Source organism: Mesitornis unicolor, unplaced genomic scaffold, assembly GCF_000695765.1.
Source record: "Mesitornis unicolor isolate BGI_N332 unplaced genomic scaffold, ASM69576v1 scaffold4622, whole genome shotgun sequence".
NCBI lineage: Eukaryota > Metazoa > Chordata > Aves > Mesitornithiformes > Mesitornithidae > Mesitornis > Mesitornis unicolor.
Genome location: NW_010168344.1, coordinates 1,205 through 19,930, shown reverse-complemented (window position 1 = coordinate 19,930; position 18,726 = coordinate 1,205). Strand labels below are relative to the sequence as shown.

Below are 18,726 nucleotides of genomic sequence, written 5' to 3'. Positions count from 1 at the left end.
TGCAAAATTAATATTTAAATGCCAGATTATTGCTCACTACAAACCTTTCTTCTGCAGCTCCCTTCTTTTAAAAGTTGAGACATTTTTTTCTGGTTCCTTAGAAGCCTTGGTCAATTTACACAGACCATCCTCTGTCTTTCTTAGGCAATCCTCAGATCTGTAAAGAATGTTAACTATGACTTATCTTTAATTTTGAAAGAATACTGAATAAAAATCCCAATAGAAACAACAGTCGGTTAGATCACAAACTTCTGCCTCTCTTGTAAGCATGTGGAGCTTGGTAAATGAAACAAACTAATTCAGTTCCCATTATGGAAATACACAGATACTTTGAAATTATTAATGAAATGGATGCTTCTAAAAGGCACAAAGAATTAAAATCTGACATGCTTGACATCAGACACTGAAACAGTATTTTACTGTACAGCATGAGTGCAATAAAAACACATAAGAAAAAAAAAATAAAAAGAGAGAACAGTCAGTTGAGTGTATCCTTGCCTTTGTCATGAATGCAGTGGGAGTGTGGCAATGTAGTATATTTTTAATTTAGATGTAAAGCTGTTAATAGAATCCACTGTGTAAGTTCCTGCAACAAGAAAAGATTTGGAATAGAAATTCATGCTCAAAAGGGCCTAAAGCAGTAACTTTGAAGGAGGTGGACAGGACAGGACATATGAATGACGAAGAAACAGAAAATGATTACAGTACGAGAAACTAGGCAATTTACAGGTGTTCAGCTGAATTTCTCATTTCATTCTAAAAAGAAGGACATTAAGAAAGTAATCAGTTGGGGTTTTTTTATTTTATTGGCTTACATAAATAGGAGAATGTATACAGGAGGTACTGATAGAAGGAACAGTATGACATCCTCATATTTGAGGTCTGACCTTGTAAAGATACTCTCAACTTCTCTGGAGGCTAGTTACAGATGACAAAAGTCTACATAACTGTATTTTGGTTTCTAGTGTATGCATTAGGTTAACATTTAGTTACATGTTCATGTGATATTTTCTCACAGGAACTTAATTACATGCAGTATGCAAGACTTCTCTTCAGAAAAGTTATAAGGGTTAAAATATAAAAGAAACTAACCTTCAAAACCTCTGCTTCATTTTCTCTAAGAGTTGGAAAATCAAAGAAAATAAAGAAGATTTCATAGATAATACAATCTAATGCTGCTCTGGAAAATCTGCTTTATGCCTCCTTTTGTCACCTCACTTAATCCAAAGTGATTTTGTGTTCATCGTTTTATAATATGCCTAACTCAGAGTGTTGGAGTTTCCAATTTGCAAAGATCTAAGCAATTATCACAATGACTGAAATAACTGACAGCTAAACCAGGACCTATAAAGAACATCACCAACCACAGGAATGAACATTCTTGACATCTCTAACTAAAGAGCCAGAACTGTTGGACACTTTCTGAACAGATACCTATTCTTCAGTGTCGTATCTGTAGATTGGAGTATCGTTGCACTTTGGGAATACTGTGAAGACAAATAAAAATTTCCAGAATGTTCTGATACTATACTGATGAACAGTATATAAACACCATGAAGAAATTACTCATTATCTTTCCATTCACAAAGAATCATGAATTGGACCCATATATAGAAAAAGTGTTTGGTAAGTGCTGTTATTCATTCTGCATATTGAACAAGACAGAGCCTTCCATAGCTCAGAGAGCTCTTGTTCTGGAATAACCTCACTACAGAAAACTTTATTTTGGAACCCACATCTCTCTCAAATATTTGCATGCATAACAGCTATATAGATCCGACTGCCTTAAAAGACCATAAAAAACCATCAAGTGTTTTTAGCATTTGTTTTACACCAACCTCACAATTCAGGCATTTCAACAATAGGAAACATTTCAATAGGAAAGTTTCAGCTCACAGACTTTCCTAAAAATATTTACTCTATACACAAATGCTGCACATTTTATTTTCACCTCCAATCTTCACTGATAACCCAGTTTAAAATGTACCTCTTAACAGATATATGCATAAACTAAGAAACTATGGCAGTATATACTGAAGCAGTACGTAAGAACAGCCATAAGAAACAAGTATGAAACATACTTTAAATCCCTAAGTTTCTTTACATTTAAAAGCTACTTAAAATTCCTTAGTTATACTGATAGGTCAGTGGTGACTTAAGCAAATGTATTTCATGCTGGGTTGCAATGCAAAATCCACCAATTCTGGAATACCAAAAGCAAGAAAGGAATCTGGGAACTCACAGCAAGTTCTAGCTGATAAGGGTTAACTTACTACCACCCTGTTCTGATCACATACAATTCTTTGACTTAATCTGAAATTCCCATAGTGCAAAACTGGCAAAGTTTTCAGTAAAAGAGAGTGTGCATTCTAGCTACTCTGATGACACAAAAGAATCTCTGTATTGCCACGTGCATATGGTTTAGTAGTGGACAGGTTATGGTTGAACTCAATGATCTTAAAGGTCTTCTCCAACCAAATGATTCCATTATTCCATGCATAATCATTATAAGCGGGGAGCTTCTACTTTCCTCTGAAAGAACAGACATTAAAAGAATCAGTGCCAAGTGTATATCATGCACAGAGCCTAGTTACAGAGAGATGACCAGGATCAAACCACGTCTTTATTGTAATAATTCCTAAATTTTCCATTTCCCATATGATATCTATTATGGCTTGCACTAACATGCCTGTCATGGGAGAAGAGTGGAATATCCTCCTAATGTTGGTTCCAGCCTTTTACTAAATACATTAGAAAAAACATATCACAGGGATGGAATCTTAATCCCTCCAGCAATGAATCACCCCAAATCTAACAAAAGTTGAGTACACCAACTACTAAAAAAATCTTACTAGTTCAAACCATTCTGGTGCTTAACATAAAGTTCAACAGCCACCCTTCACATATGAGCTTGAAAAAATATGCAAGAAGTTTCCTCAGATTTGCAGAGTTACGTACAAGAGTTCCTGTCGTCTTCGCTATGAACCCATTACCTCCCATTGTCCAAAACAATATCAAGTGGAAAAATCTAATACTAAAAATTATACATCTTAAATATTTTGTAGTAAAACAGGGAAAAAAACCAACAAAAATAAAAAAAAACAAACAAAAAATAAACCAAAAAACCCACAAAACCCAAAAAACCCACGAAACAAAAACAACCCACAACACCCCACCAAAACCCCAAGACAAAACAAGCCAAACAAACTCCTCACACTTTAGTCAGCCTAAAGTTATAGAAAAGTATTTATTAGCAACAAATGCAATACTTTCAAAATAAGAGAGTCTAATAAACTGTTCTAAATCACTCATTTAAATTGCAGCTTTGTCAGAATAATTTAAGCAGCAATGGGGATCTCAATAGAAAAAGAGAAAGGAATTCTTACTAATTTAGGTTCTCTAAGATGTTCATGTATCAGAATATGGCATGTATCAGGAATTCTTTTCTCGAGAGTTTTTAAGCTTTCTTCAACCTTTCTTTCACAACTGTTTATCACTCCTGTCCTCACCAATCATTCTTCTCTTCCTCCTCCTATTTTCTTCACCCAAATTTCATGCTATTTGTTCCTATGGATACTTTGCTGTTGAGCAAATAAGTGGCATAGAAGGTAAGAGAAAACCACTTACTCTTAATTCAACTACCATTTTAGACCAAAACAAATGTTATGTAATTCTAATATCTGACTTCTGATAGTTTTATATGTGAAGCATTAACTGTGATGCTCAGTCAACCTAAACATAGGAAGAAAGCAGAAAAAGTAGATGTTAAGCAATAAGAGAAAACACACAGAGCCCTTAAACAATGGCACTCTTGGGATTGAGACTATCACCTGATTAATGTGAAAAGAAATTAACTAGCACAGAGGAATTTGGAGAAATTTTGCAAAAGGAGTTACCTGAAATCATGCTACAACGAATTAACAGCAACAGGAAAGCAAGATTCTGGTTCTGGACACAGAAGTGTTCTTAAATTATTTAGCCATCTTCATAAATCAAAACACTGATTACCGCAAATGGAAATTCCTTCTATGAAAGAATAGTACCCTATTCAGATCAGGTACAGCAAATCAGAATAAATGCTGCGTTAAAATAGCTCACTGGAGCAGCATGTTAGTCTGCGCTCAGGAAACTGATCTGGTTCAAAACAAGAGTATATCAAAAGTTGTTTCAGGCAAATTCTTTTCCATTGTGTCATTTCAGACTGGCAAAATCAGCAGTAACATACCTTTCAGACAGAAAAGAACTTTCATGAGGAGAACTTAATTTTTGACATGTCTGTAGGCTGGCAACAGATGATGAGGTTAGTTGACCCGATTGTAATTTGTTAGCATCAGATAAGTTTGCATCAATTATTACGTGGCTGTCTATGTATTTTCTTCCAATTTTCGTCCTCAGGACATTCTTCAAGGTAACTTTGGGTTGCCTGCCATATATATAACAGTAAATCATAAATACTGCACTGAAATCTAGAGAAAGAAACTTCTTGTTAATTTTGTGTATCTCAGAGGCTTGATCATCATCAAACATCATTACTTTTGATCTCTTAGAGACAAAACAAAATCCCCCTAAGGAACTTAAAATCCAAAGTAAGCAAATAAATACAAAAAAGCAACAATAGACCAGCCATATAATTTCTCCTTAGCCAGATACAATTCACCACTGCATTGCCTCTAACGTATCATCTAAGTATTGCTTAAAAACTGATAAATGTTTCTCTCTAAATAGCTTTCATGCAACATCTGTACACATTTCTCAGAAGCATGAAGCAAATAATCTTGATTTTCCTGTGAAAAAGAAGCCTCCAGTAAAATACACTGAATTTTCTCAAGCACTTAGTCAACAGGTAGAAAAGTAGCACACACACAAAAGAGTAGCATTAGATTTTGTTCCCCTCCTCAACTTCCAGGTGGCATTCTACAGAATAGCAATAGTAAGGCTTGGAAAAACACCTGCAAGTGTTAGAAGGAACAAGTATCAGAAATAAGCTAAACAGAAATACGAAGATGCAACTGCCCACTTTAACACAGATGTTTAAGAGCGGCACAATTTATTTCATACAATGCCACTGCAGCCAGCTTGTTGTATAGCTCTTGATTTACCCACTGAGTTTCTCAAAGTGGGATTTTAATTCTACCAATTCCATTGCAATTTATTTTGCATTAGGATGTAACGTCATGGCCTTTCTTGAACCTGTTATAAACAACATTGACTTTTGGGTTATCAACTGCATAATTCTCCTGTTGTCTGTATTCATCCATAAAGTACAATCCAGCACATATTGCACAATTTCTGGCGAGCACTCAGATCTCCTCTTACACCAAGATGTAAATTTGCTTTTAATCAGGAGACTGCCTTACAGACAAGATGATGCAGAGGCACACAGGTGATAAGCAACGAGGATATGATCAAGAGGAAAAGTCTAATATGGAAGAACACTGTAGTTTGGATGTAACCTCCAATAACGGAGGTCCCTAAACTGTTCAGCAGCAGCAGCAGCTCCGAGAGAAAATTCAGTGAAAAAAGTATTCACTCTAACCATACTTTTCCGTGGGTATCTGCAACTGACTACTGCTTGAGGGTGGGGAGGAAGATACTGGACATGAAATGTTTTTCTCTGACCCTTTATGCCAGTTCATCTGTTTTCGTGACTAGTCTGAAATGGTAACAGTGAAAATACACCTCAATACTTTCTGAGAAAAGAGGGCAGTCAAATGCAAGTGTACTCTTCTATTCACAAAAATAATAATAAAAAAAAACCAAACATTTTGAGAGTCCAATGGCTGAATCAGAATGAATAGGTCCTGTCAGCCCAGCACAGCATGCCTAGCATCTCTCTCAATTATTATGAAAAGGAGGCAGGTACAAGGGAATTCAGTCAAGTCAGGTGACATGAAAAGGAGAATGTGTTTCATTAACAAGACAGCTGTGGTACAATAAAGAACATTTCCTCATGAAAAAACAACTGCAAGGAATATTTTGTTTAGTGACACGAGCAAAGACAACATACCTTTTAGACAGAATATGGCTTTGGAGAGTAGGGTTTAAAATTTGCCATATCTTTAGGCTGGCAGCAGATGGTGAGGGTGGTTGATCTGACAGCAGCTTGCCAGCATCAGAAAAAATAGCACCAGTTTCACGTTGCACCTGTGTGTATTTTCTTCCTATTTTCGTCCTCAGGACATTCGTCAAGATAACTTTGGGTTGCCTGCCATACATATAATAATAAATTAAAAGAGGGTGCTGAGAAGTCCTTAAGTCACATGAATTCAACAAAGCTTTTCCACGCTACTGTTTCTGCATCACACCTTATAACTTCAGTAGATTTAAGTTCACTTCCCTGACAATTTACAAAGCAGTTATCTTTGGAGAAGAGGAATCACAAACATATCCCTCAATCGGGACAGCCTTTCGAAGTTTCTTCTTCTGGTACTGATGACTAACACATCCATATCTGATTCTGAAGAGGTAAACTTTCAATGCATGGAAATTTTGGTGCATCTTTTTATTGCTAAACATTGGAAGCGGTGTCACTATGGCCTTACAAACTATTCTGGAAGCATACACTTGAGCATCTGGAATATTGTGTCCAGTTCTGGGCCCCTCAGTTCAAGAAGGACAGGGAATTGCTTGAAAGAGTCCAGCGCAGGGCCACAAAGATGATCGAGGGAGTGGAGTACCTCCCTTACGAGGAGCGGCTGAGGGAGCTGGGTCTCTTTAGCTTGGAGAAGAGGAGACTGAGGGGTGAGCTCATTAACGTTTATAAATTTGCAAAGGGTGAGTGTCAGGGGGAAGGAGCCAGGCTCTTCTCTCTGATGTCCAATGACAGGACAAGGGGCAATGGGTGCAAGCTGGAGCATAGGAGGTTCAACCTGAACATGAGGAAAAACTTTTTCACTGTAAGCGTGACAGAGCACTGGACCAGGCTGCCCAGAGAGGTTGTGGAGTCTCCTTCTCTGGAGACATTCAAAGCCCGCCTGGACATGTTCCTGTGTGACCTACTCTAGGTGATCCTGCTCTAGCAGGGGGGTTGGACTGGATGATCTTTCAAGGTCCCTTCCAACTCCTAATATTCTGTGATTCGTAGGACATGAAAACACTCACTCATACTGTGGCATCTTATTTTAGAGCCACTTAGATTATGCTCTTGCTGGGGAAAAAAAAAAATAAATCAAAGCAGCTAGCAGTGTCTCTCACTTTTGAAGCTCCAACTGATTCCTATTCAATTTCACTAAAGAAATGACACACAACTATGAATTATAAAGTTAGTTAAAACTCCCTATTGAAGTTCTTTAAACAAGTATCTATACTTTGCTGATTCTGCTAGATTGGTATTGAAGTCTTCACATAAGGAATTAATTCTGCTGCATGGCCAGTAATTCGGACAGTTTCCTTATAAGCTGCGTTATATATCATAGCTGATGTGTCAGGTTTGACTTTATTTTCAGACAGATGAGAACTGGAATTGTTTTACTGGAGCTGGTCCTAAAAGGACACTGAAGTTCAGGCTCATTTGTTCATTTTCAAAGATTACTAAGGCAAGAATTGCTTTTTCTATTGCATGTCTTGCATAACGAACTAAATTGTTCACATTGTAGAGCAAGAAGCGTTCCTTTATAGCTACAGAAAACCTTTTACTACTTGCATAGCTCTTATACACCATGCTACACCAACTTTTTTAAGGAAATGGCTGCTGTTCCTCAGTGGGTTGACAACTGTCCAAGCAACTTTTAGGAAATTTTATTTGTCCCACTCACATGCTGCATTTAGCTCAACAGCACTGTTACATGGTACCTAGTGGTAAACAAATATAGGTATGCATGAAAACTGCTGAAGAACAAATATGCCTGTATCTAAAAAAAAAAATTTAGAACTGCCATGCTAGTGAAACATGTAAAACCTGAGGAAGATGTTTCACATAATCCTTATATTTTGCTCTTTCAGTAGTTGCTACATGTTGGGATTTCTTTTCCATGGTTACTTGCCGTGTTAAGACACATGAGCCCTCATTGAAGTTGAAAAGACAGCAAGGTTCCTATGCACAGCTTGGAGAACCTGCATATAAGCTATGAATGCCGTCCAGTCTTATGAGATCTCTGTATCTCTGCATGCTGTAACATGTACGCAATGAGCTGCTTTCTCTTGGAGCTCCACTATGCATTTCCTAGACCAGTGGACTCCGGACTTCTACTGCTAGGGGCGCATGACCAAAACAGGTATTTTGAGCATGCATCTTAATTATAATTTATATAGAAGTATTAATGTACTAGTATTATGTACAACATAAAATACAGAAAAAAATTTTAAAGGATGGAATAAAGATGAAATAAACATTTATTGTATTTATTAATTGTACAAAAAATATTTCATTCCTGCACCCCAATGGTTTGTCTTGCATACACCACACCTTGGAGACCACCACCTAGACAATCGACAATAAACCTAAATGGTTCCCATTCAAAGCTAAGTAACAAGCTCAAGCAAAAGCAGTTTCCTCCACTCTCTGGGCTTCTCAGAGTTTTTCTTTAGGAAGCTTCTAAATGGTAAAGAGAGAAAGCTTTGCCAAAAAAAAAATATGCTGCAGGACTGAAAAAACCCAACTCTAAGTTAAGGCAATCTGATGCCAAGAATCTGGACAGAAAAGAAAATGAGTGTTACGTAAGGGATGGGTCCTAATTAGCTGTTGGAAAAACAATTTAGGGTTTCTGAAGTGAGACTGACTCTAAGAACGCAATGAGAAGTCATATGTACAAAGATGATCTCATTAGAAGACCGACTTAAAGCACAGAACCGCTTCAGAAAGTTTTAGGCAAAGTCAGGAAAGGGCAGCTATACATTTTTCATTTATCTAGACCTGTATCTACACTCAATGACTATAAATGCAGAGAACTGTTGTTTTTAAAATCCTATTACAGACTCCGAGTATATCCTTTGAATATTGTAGAGCTCAAATGGTTTCTTCTACACTTCCCAGAACTAGAGATAGGTGTTTCATTTAAAGATATGCTTTAACTACTGAAAGGCTTTGAAAGTAAATACAGGTCATGAGGGACAGTTTTATAACACAAATGGTGGAGCCCAACTGTAGCAGCCTAGCAAGCATGTACCAAGCCTGCAAAGTGTTCTCAATTTAGCATAGGAAGTGAGAGACTTCTTGTCTATGGAAATCCCTGGTATGGCAGAAGGTCTAACTTTCTTCTGGGCTTCTCAAACATTCAGAGTTGATACATTAACCATAGTTGAATAAGTCCGAAGAGCTTACAGTGACCAGACTTATCATTTGTTGTTCAACTATAAGATACATTAGAAATAAGAAATACCTGAGAGAATAAGGAATATAGACATTTAAGAAATGTGGAAAAAAATCAGCTGCACAAGACCCTACTAGACCGTTAAGAAAGCTTACAACTACTAAAGCAGTTAAAGGCAATTTCAAGGTAAAAGTCATCAAGTAACTTGTACAAATTAATCTTATGAAACCAGACATTTACTCTTGTACTTTAATTTTCTCCTTAAAGATAAGGAAGACCCAAACTACTTTAAAGGTACAGTTACTAAAGATCTGTAGAGGAAAGATGTTTAATCTTTTGTGGTGCTAGAAGAGATGAAGCAATGAAAGTCTAAGCCAGATACTTCCCCTCTAGTAAGACTTGAAATTACAAACCACTCACTAGTCATGCTGAGCTTAAAAGTCAAATTCCCAGATCTAAACTCTTTCAGTTTTCATTGTTCCATCTTGAAGAAATGTCATATTTCTTTTCTATTTGTCAAACACAAGATATCGTAATGAAATTTTACTAAATTTAACCTGAACTTGCAAGGTAATCAGTCCAGTGGGAACACACATTATCACAGATTCTTTATTTTAATTGTATATTGTATATAGCAAGGTGCTATAGAATACCCAATACCCACCTCTTCTCTACCTCCACAAAAGAGAAAAGAATACATAAGCAAGGGTCATGAAAACATAACAGATTAAAAATATGTATTATGAAATTGCTGTTAGCTGCTCATGGTGAGCCTCAAATCACTTCTGACAGGCAAGAAGGGATTATCCTCCTTACAAAGCACAGGACTGAAAGCTTTTAATTGTAAACCCAAGTTTGGGGAAATAAATATTATGACAGTGAGATGCCATATACTATGTGAAGGTCACCCAGTCAGGTCCCATAAAAGCTGAACACCTGTCCTGGCTTTACAGCATAAAGCTACTGGTAGGCTTTATGTGTATTCAGCCATCTCAGCTTCTGCACCACATGCACAGTTCAGGAGGTCCCCGGCCTTTCAGAACCCAAAGGAATGCACTATCACTAATGGGAAACTCCAATTGCCACATTCATTGATTACAACCTGTTGAGAAGAAAGCCCGTGGCTGTCCTCCTCCTACTCCAAGGCCTTAGCCTTACATCAACAAACAATGTTTTAACACCAAACATGAACATCCCTACTAACCTCCTTGCATTGCTGGACCAGAAAGTTATTCATGCCAAAATGCACCTGTCAGGGCAAGGGGAACCGGTATGTAAATGGTTGCCACCAAAATCTGACTGCTCTGGGGTCAGTACTTGATTCAGCCATGACATGTATTTCAATTAACATTCAGAATACTGAGCTAAAATAATCACACACATCTTATTTAAAGTACTCTTCCCAACCTCTCCCTAAAGAAAACGTGACACGACCACAATAAGTTTGAATTTCAAAACAGTGTTCTATTTTGTTTCTTTCTCTTTGTTTGCTTTTACTTCCCTTGTGGGAGAATGCAGGAGTAATACAGCTGAATTCAAGTGGATGCCTCTGAGTTCTATTTCCAGGTGGTGATTGCTACCCTTGAAATAACGTTATCCACTTTGAAAACAGAAGTTTCATGAGTGGGATATGAAACATTAATTGATCAATTACATAAATACCATACCTAACTTTCTGCAATAACACTAATAAAATGAAATATTCATATTTCATGACAGTTCTAATCTGTTTTGTGACACAATCATAGGAACATGTAGGAGACCCCCCCGTACAAGAAGTACAAGGGAACTTACCTGCCCTGAGAGCCCAGTCTGGGACCATGACCTTTTACAAGGCCATGAGCAGAGCTGTTCAAGTGAGACCAGCTGTGGTTGCTGCTTCCAACCTCCATGGTCTCACAACACAGCAGCAGTTACAGAAGCAATCAACTAGCAAATTTTGTAATCCAGAACTTTGGTTAAAAACACAAGTGAAGGTAGGTTTGTGCTAAAACATCCACTTTGTCCTTTCTGACTAAAATTAAGTGGCAATAACAATGCTCAAGCAACACTTAGATGAAACATCAATAAAGACAACTTTTTAAAGCATCAAGAGCTAACAGGAGTTTGTCACTAAAGACTTATTTCCTACTTTTCAATGAAAATGAAAAATTCCTCATTGGGAAGAAGGAGCAAAGAAACTTTTTGCATTAGAATCTCAGCATGCCACTTGTCACTTCACTCTGAGTTTTGTCAGTTCTCAGACTTTTGCTCCACAAACACCACCTCTTTAGAAACTGTGTGCTCTTTCTGCTCATTATGCAATGAAGTCAGAGTGTTGATTTTGACTTACTGAGAAACACTGGGTACCCAAATAGAATACTTAGAAAAGTTTTATTGCAGACAGTAGATAAAGTTTATTTTACAGAAGACCTCCAGCTAGTCTCTAGACACATCTTTTTGAGGAAGTTAAAAATGCACAGGTTTTAGATTGTAAAGATACAGTAAAGATTCAGATACTAACCATTTCTCACTCATGTGCTGGTAAGAATTTTGGTAAAAATTATGGAACACCTACAAATGCTACCTGAAAGTCTCTTGCATAACAAAACTGACATATGTAACAGGAAATTAACATATGTAACAGATCTAAATGTAGTTGGTTTTTATTGTTTGTTGGGGGGGGAGGGGGGAGTTTGTGGTTTTTTTAAGCTCCTTATCATTGAAAGGTCAGTTCAAAGTTTACTGAAAGACCTTTAGAGACTGGTATGAGATATCAACCATTTCACAGCACAATTAAAACTCAGGGAACTGCAATTAACATAGCTTTTAAATTCTGCTAGGTTGACCCTGCGAGTGCTCCCTCAGTTAAAGTTACCTAGAGAAGTAATTCGAGGTAACTACATGTAAACTGACAGCAATGCCTCTGAGGGGGTATGAAAAATAAATTCAAAACCTTTTGTAAGTTCAGCTCCTCCCTGTAACAGTTTGAAGCATTCTGAATACAAAGACCAGGTCAAATGACAACTACTCATAGGTTACAAAAACACCAAACTCAGAAGTGTCAAAATCATTGATGTCATTAAGCATTTTCATTAGCTGTGCCCTTTCTTTGTGACAGCACTTCCTGATAAGATAAGAAACGACTTATGATCAACTTAAGATCTGGTCATAAAATGAGGCAGAGAAGACATATTCTTATTCAGTTAGACTTGAATGATTTGTGGAATAATACTTGCTTCATCAAGATAGATATAATTAACTTCATCAAGAAGTCATTATGCTTCCTACTGGCTGTTAATTAATCCAATTCTACATTTTCATTTCCAGTTGTTTTGAATAAACAATTATCTAGCTGACAACTGCACAGAAGATTATTTTAAATAATTTTTCATTATCACAAAGAAACCAAGATACGTGCTCTTGGCAACAGAGCATAAAGAAGTGGCACATCGACAGTCTTATTTACTCACTTAGGTGTCTTGACTATAACACAGGTTAAAAACCTCTAGCTTTTATACTGCTTTTTCTACTAATAATCATATTGCTTGAGGTTTTTTTGTTGTTTTTAAGAGTTGATAAAGCCAGCTTAATCATTGTGGACTATAGAGCAAAAAGTGGAAAGCAAAATAGATAACCTAGGAAACTTCTTAAATATGTAAAATATCTAGGACTAGAATGATAATTTACACTTAGAGAGTAATGAACACCTTTCAAAATTCCAAGTAGGTCAACAAGCAGTAATTCCTCTTGTAAGTATTGTCTCCCATTCTGATGTCACAATCTTCTGTTGTGTTGAAGAGTGACATTTGCTTCATAATTCACAATGCCCTTAAACCACAGAAACATGGTTCTCTGAGGGTGGGCTAACACCTTGAAAATCATCTCTGCGTGACACAAATAATTTGCTAGAGATCAGAAATACCAGTCTTCAAGAAAGATTACAAAACTCTGAATACACGGAGAACTTATTTTGAGATGACTTCTTACCCAACTGATTCTTCATCATTACAGCTGTGTCTGCTGCAGTCCTTTTGTCTTTTTCCTTTTGTGGAAGGCTCTCTGTGGTTGGCACTTACTTTCCACTGAAATAAAACAAATAAAATTAGCAGGTTCCAACAGACATAAATATGTCATAAAGGATATGATACTAGAAAAAGGGAACAATGCCAGACATTGAAACAATGCAACTGATCAAATAAATTAGAACCACAAATAGTATGGACAACAATTTAACAAAAATTAATTTGCTTGATTTAAAGCACCTATGAGCCACCTGATCTTGAATGGAAATTTTTTCTCCTAAAGAAATTTTACAATACAGGACAATTCAATTATTTCCCTATTTAAAGGGGGACTATTCCAAACACGGACTTAAACATTAGGCCTGTTTTACATAATTACAAATACACAAGATATATTTAAGGTAAAAGAGAGGTTAAGTGAAATATAATTTAGTTAAAGATAGAAAATTTGAAAAGGAAAAAGGAATTTGAAGGTTTGGTACTCAGGTGGCAAAATCCACAACAGCAAGATTTCATTTTTTCCGAATTCTCTTACCTTACCTGTATGCACTTTTATTTTAAAATTAAACAAATTAAGCCTCACTAAAACTTAGGTTTCTAGAACTGCAGAAATCACAGTATCTCCTTCTGCCATTACTTTCTCCTCATCTCTCCTCACTTTTTTTAATGTAAAAGTTAATAAACCAAACAGATGTTTAAGAATTATGCCAGTCATGCTGAAAGCATACAAACTTATCTTCTGTTCAAGCATGGAATAAAAGGGCATCTGAAAAAAAATCATGCCCACACATATTTTACATACGTAAGTGAAGTCTGAAAGTGCATCCTAAATCAATCTTTTTCCTACCACAGAGGTCAACTCTGTAATGGAAAATACCCTCATTATTAAAACAGCTGGCAGCAAGAAATTGCCTTGAAGGTGCTCTCCCCTCCTTCTGCCTTCGAACATCATCTAGTTCACCTCATAGCACTAGTCTTCAAGCATGTCAGAGACAGATATGCCCAAATCACTGAACGCTGCACAAAATTTCTCAAACAACATGGAACAAACTGACAATACTAGATACAACCCAGACAGACCGTCGTATGGATAAACCAGTAATGTGTCTTTTAATTGTGATACCTTCATGAGCAATCTTTTCTTTTAAAGTAGACTATAAAGGCTAATCATTGTTTTAAGCATACAAAATCCTTTACCACATGGAGAAGTCCGAAATACAAGGACATAGGCAAGAAAAAGAAGAAATGGAAAAATCAGACAATATACAGGAAATAAAGAATTTTTTAAAAATATATTTCAATTCACCAAGTCTAATTACTGTTTTTATAGAGGCAGAGAGAAAGACAGGAAGAATTCCATACAAATACTGCCTGGCTCTGCCTAAGAGGCTGCTGCTTGTAACCACAGGAGACATAGCTTCCAACTTCAAAACCTTACTGTCACTGGATGCTCTTCACTTAAAACAGAACACAATCACACAATGAGTCTGAATTGCAGCACGCTCAAATGACCAGGCCTACCAAGAGACTCAAGTCACATTATCACCACTACTGTAAATCAAAAGAATCCTAACTTTCCTCATTAGGTTTTCAAAACTCCTCTGCACAAGAGCCTGTATGTCCAGCCCCATGATTCTGAAAGCACTAAAACCAGCAACAAACTCAATGCTGAGCTGAAAGAGTCAAGAGTAGCAAAATACATTTCTAAAACTTGGCATTTTAAAAATGCTTGCTGAATTTGGAACAGATTTATTGAAGAAAATATTTACTTCTATATGTAACCGAGATGATCAAGACAGTCATTTATGATAAATGCCATATAAGTACTCTTACAGTCTTTTGGTCTTAATACACAAATCAGTTACTTCTGTTTTAGCACCTAAAATTCTACCAAAAGTCATACACTACTGAGTATATTCTCTTAAAGTTTAAGCTCTTGGATACAAGAAACAACTAATTGGAAACTCAAGGTAAAAATTATTTCCATATCATAACGAAAAGTTTGGTAAGTGACTTGAATATAACCTAAAAGTTCAGGAATCGGAAGACAATTAAAAAAAAAAGACTTCCCTTTAAATTAGTGATTTTCAAGATATTTTCAAACTACACCTGAAGAACAACTCTGCTTTTTAAAGATATAGGCTGGCAATACAGCAGAGAGGCTTTCATTTCTGTAACTATATGCTTGCAGGCAGATTTTAGACCTACACATTTGTCTCTTTCCAAGACAGTTCGGGTCAGATATTGGTCACAAGACAGCACTCAGTGTTGCAAAAATCCAACCTCAGAAACAGAACCAAAAAACCCATATAACATTCTCCTATGCACTTTACACTCTGAAGAATTTCTCTTTACCTCTTTTAAAGGGTAGTCCCAATGGTGGGAGTCTGGGAGCCTTGCCAAAGGGGACTGAACTTGGACATCCTCTGACTTGGTGTTTGCTTTCTTCTTGGGTATACGAAACTGAAAATAGATGATGTTACACACATAGTAAAACTAAATAATCCTCTGGTGCTATGAGCTGACCCACTGCTATGTACAAAGTTTCCTTAAGTGTCAGGTAAAATAAAGTTGCAAGGGAAGCACTGACATGTAAGTTTAATCTAAATGTATTCCTCATTGATGCTTGATCCTGGGTTACCACATGAGGAGCTAGTTTTAACATATGAACTGTCTTAAAAAGCAAGAAAAATATCTTATTTCATTAATTTTACAACAACTTCAAACATGTGCCTAAAAGGTAAGAACCAATCTACTGGCACTTACAGCTTTCTTAGCTCCCTCCATATTTTTTTTTAATACTCTAGTTTAATCATCTCAGAGAATGATAAAGGGAAAACAAAATAGCTGAATGTCATGATCAATGTCAGACCAGGTTTGCTCTCTCAAAAAAAAAAATTCAAGGTGAAGAGCAATTACATCTTAGAACAGCATGTACACTGGTACAAAAATTTTGCATCAATACACTTTAATGTAACCAACATTATATCAGTTATTGTCACTGCCAACCTCCACAAAAAAGGAAACAGCATTTCAAAAGTAATTACTGAAAGATAAAGCAGTTCATAATATGTAGAATCTACCAATTCAGAAAAAATATGTAGGAAATAATATTCATTCCTTGAAATTCAAAACAAAAATGGTCAAACTATGTTCCTACCAGTTCATCAAGACAAGGAAAGAGAGTGACATTTCCTATCAGTTAATTAAATCAGTTGAAATATCAACTGAAAGCATGAAAGTGCAAGCCTTGCCATTTCTCCAGGTATCCTGAGAAGCAAAACCTTACTCTGTAAATACGACCAGAGTAGAATGTATCAGAGAGGGAATGCAACATTTCCATCTTTCAGACAACTGAGTCTATCTCAACCAAGAAAAAGCTGAAGCTACTCCATATGATGACTACTGTCCTGTATTATGAACTTAATTTGAAAGCTGCTGGATGCTCTACCTTGTAACATGAAATTGTAAGCAAGGACTCTAGAACAGCAACACTGACAACTTAATTATTAACACAGAAACCACATTCATTAGCTCTGTAGGTAGTCCTTCAGACGTAACTGAAGCATACTGTACTATGAGATAACCCTTCAATTTTTCAGTTTGAATTGTAAGTGCTCTTATTCCACTCTTCACGCCTTTTTTTATTTTTTTTTCTTTTAGTAATTAGACCTGAATTTCTATACAGTACCTTAAACTGCTTTTGCTGGTCAAACACTGTACTAACACTGCCTTCACTAAAAGATTCCTCAAATCATAAGGATGTAAACACTATGCACAGGCAACAAATTATAACACAAGTATCTTCCTTACCTTTCAGCCAACATTTAAGGACTGAAATAGACATTTTCTTATTCAAGAATGTCTGTAATTAGATTGCTTGATTCGTTTTTTTGAGAAGTGGTCTATAAATATGTTTTGCCAGTGTCTTTGTTGAGGCAGTTGTTCTATCACCCGATAACCCCTCCCTATCCAAGGAGGGGAATCAGGAAAAGGAAAGGAGACCCATGGCTTGAAATAAAAACAGATTTAATAAAATAAGAAGAAACTAATAGTAATACCAGTATTGAACTAAAATACACTAAGTTCTATGCAGCCCATATAGTGGTCATGAGCTGTGTGCTCTCAGCAGGGAATGCTAGATAACAAACACTGTGAACAACACAGCTCCAGCAAGGGCACAACAGTCACAACAAACAGGGGAGTACACCTCGGGAGCAGAACAGTGGGCTAGACTCTCCAGAGATGATGACCACTGAGGTAAAAGAGCCATCCCCAGAAAACTCACCAATTTACAGTGAGCACAACATTTAAGGTATGGAATAATTCTGTTGACCAGCTTAGGTCATCTGCCCTGGCTTTTGCTCCTCCTAGCTTCTGCACCCAGCTAACTCACACAGCTAAATGCCTTGATCACTATGGCTATACCAGTGCTGGCCCAAAACTAAAGTGTCTTATCAACTGCTGTAGTCTTCTCAAAAGTGGAGCTTTCCTGAACATAAAACTGAGTCTATGATTCCATCCCAGCAAATCTAGGACAATCAGTCAGAATGTATTCCTCTGATCTGCACCTTAATGGCCAGGGACAAATTTCTTACTTCAGAACTCCACCTGCTGCCTGACTAGTGGTGTCTGTTATGAGCTTCCTAAGAATACATATTCATCTAAAATTCTGACATGCTTTTAAAGTTACAGAGGTTCAGATAACTTCTATAATAATGTAACAGATAACACTGAGAACAGCTAAGGTCAGACAGAAAACAGGAGACAGACAGACAGAAAGGGATAAAAAGCACAAGACACATTCATCAGCAAAATTTTCACACCACTGTACAGTATCTTCCAAATGCTTGCACTCATTAAGAAGATGTTGGTTTGCAGTGCTCACAGTAAACTTAGGGAACATGCACAAAGTCAAGAGGCAACCAACAGAGGTCTGTACCTATGGTAAGTGCAACCTAGGCAGTTGCCTCAGCTTTTTCCTAATAGAAAGTGACTAACTCAACACATACGTGTGCATACGCACTTAGTGGACTCCTCATCTAAACCAGCAGTACTTTTCTGAAGGTTCCCACCTGTAGGAGCAAGCGTCAGAGGAAGTACATAAATAAGGTGATGGAAACAGCTTATTTCAAAAACACTAGGCAGTCCAGACCTTACCATACCAAACCAGTTGCTGTGCCTACAATTTCTTTTCACCAGAAAACAAATGGAAACCACTACTAATAGCGATGTTTTAGAAAAATTAAACGCTAGCATTAGTAGCGTCTGAATACATCTCTGCAGATAACTAAATATTATGCAGTTATGCAGCTGCTTTACTTACTTATGCATTATACTTAATATTTTAGATGTTAGCTTAGTTCTTAACGTATCCTTGAAAACATGCTGTTCATGTGAAATGAAATGTTAAGTCCATCACGTATTAATACATGTCCAACAGCAGACATGATTGCTCCCAGAATAAACTGCTT

General features: G+C 36.8%; 1 protein-coding gene across 1 annotated transcript in view; it reads right to left on the bottom strand.

Annotated features, from left to right (window-relative positions):
• The window catches only part of SENP7 (SUMO1/sentrin specific peptidase 7), a 42,176-nt gene that overhangs the window by 23,269 nt on the left and 181 nt on the right, over positions 1-18,726 (bottom strand). The window contains exons 2-6 of the mRNA XM_010178970.1: positions 15,608-15,715; positions 13,218-13,312; positions 6,008-6,205; positions 4,226-4,423; positions 45-157 (exon numbers count right to left, since the gene is read on the bottom strand). Of these exons, the coding sequence (XP_010177272.1) occupies positions 45-157; positions 4,226-4,423; positions 6,008-6,205; positions 13,218-13,312; positions 15,608-15,715 (712 nt within the window). The remainder of the gene's footprint in view (positions 1-44; positions 158-4,225; positions 4,424-6,007; positions 6,206-13,217; positions 13,313-15,607; positions 15,716-18,726) is intronic.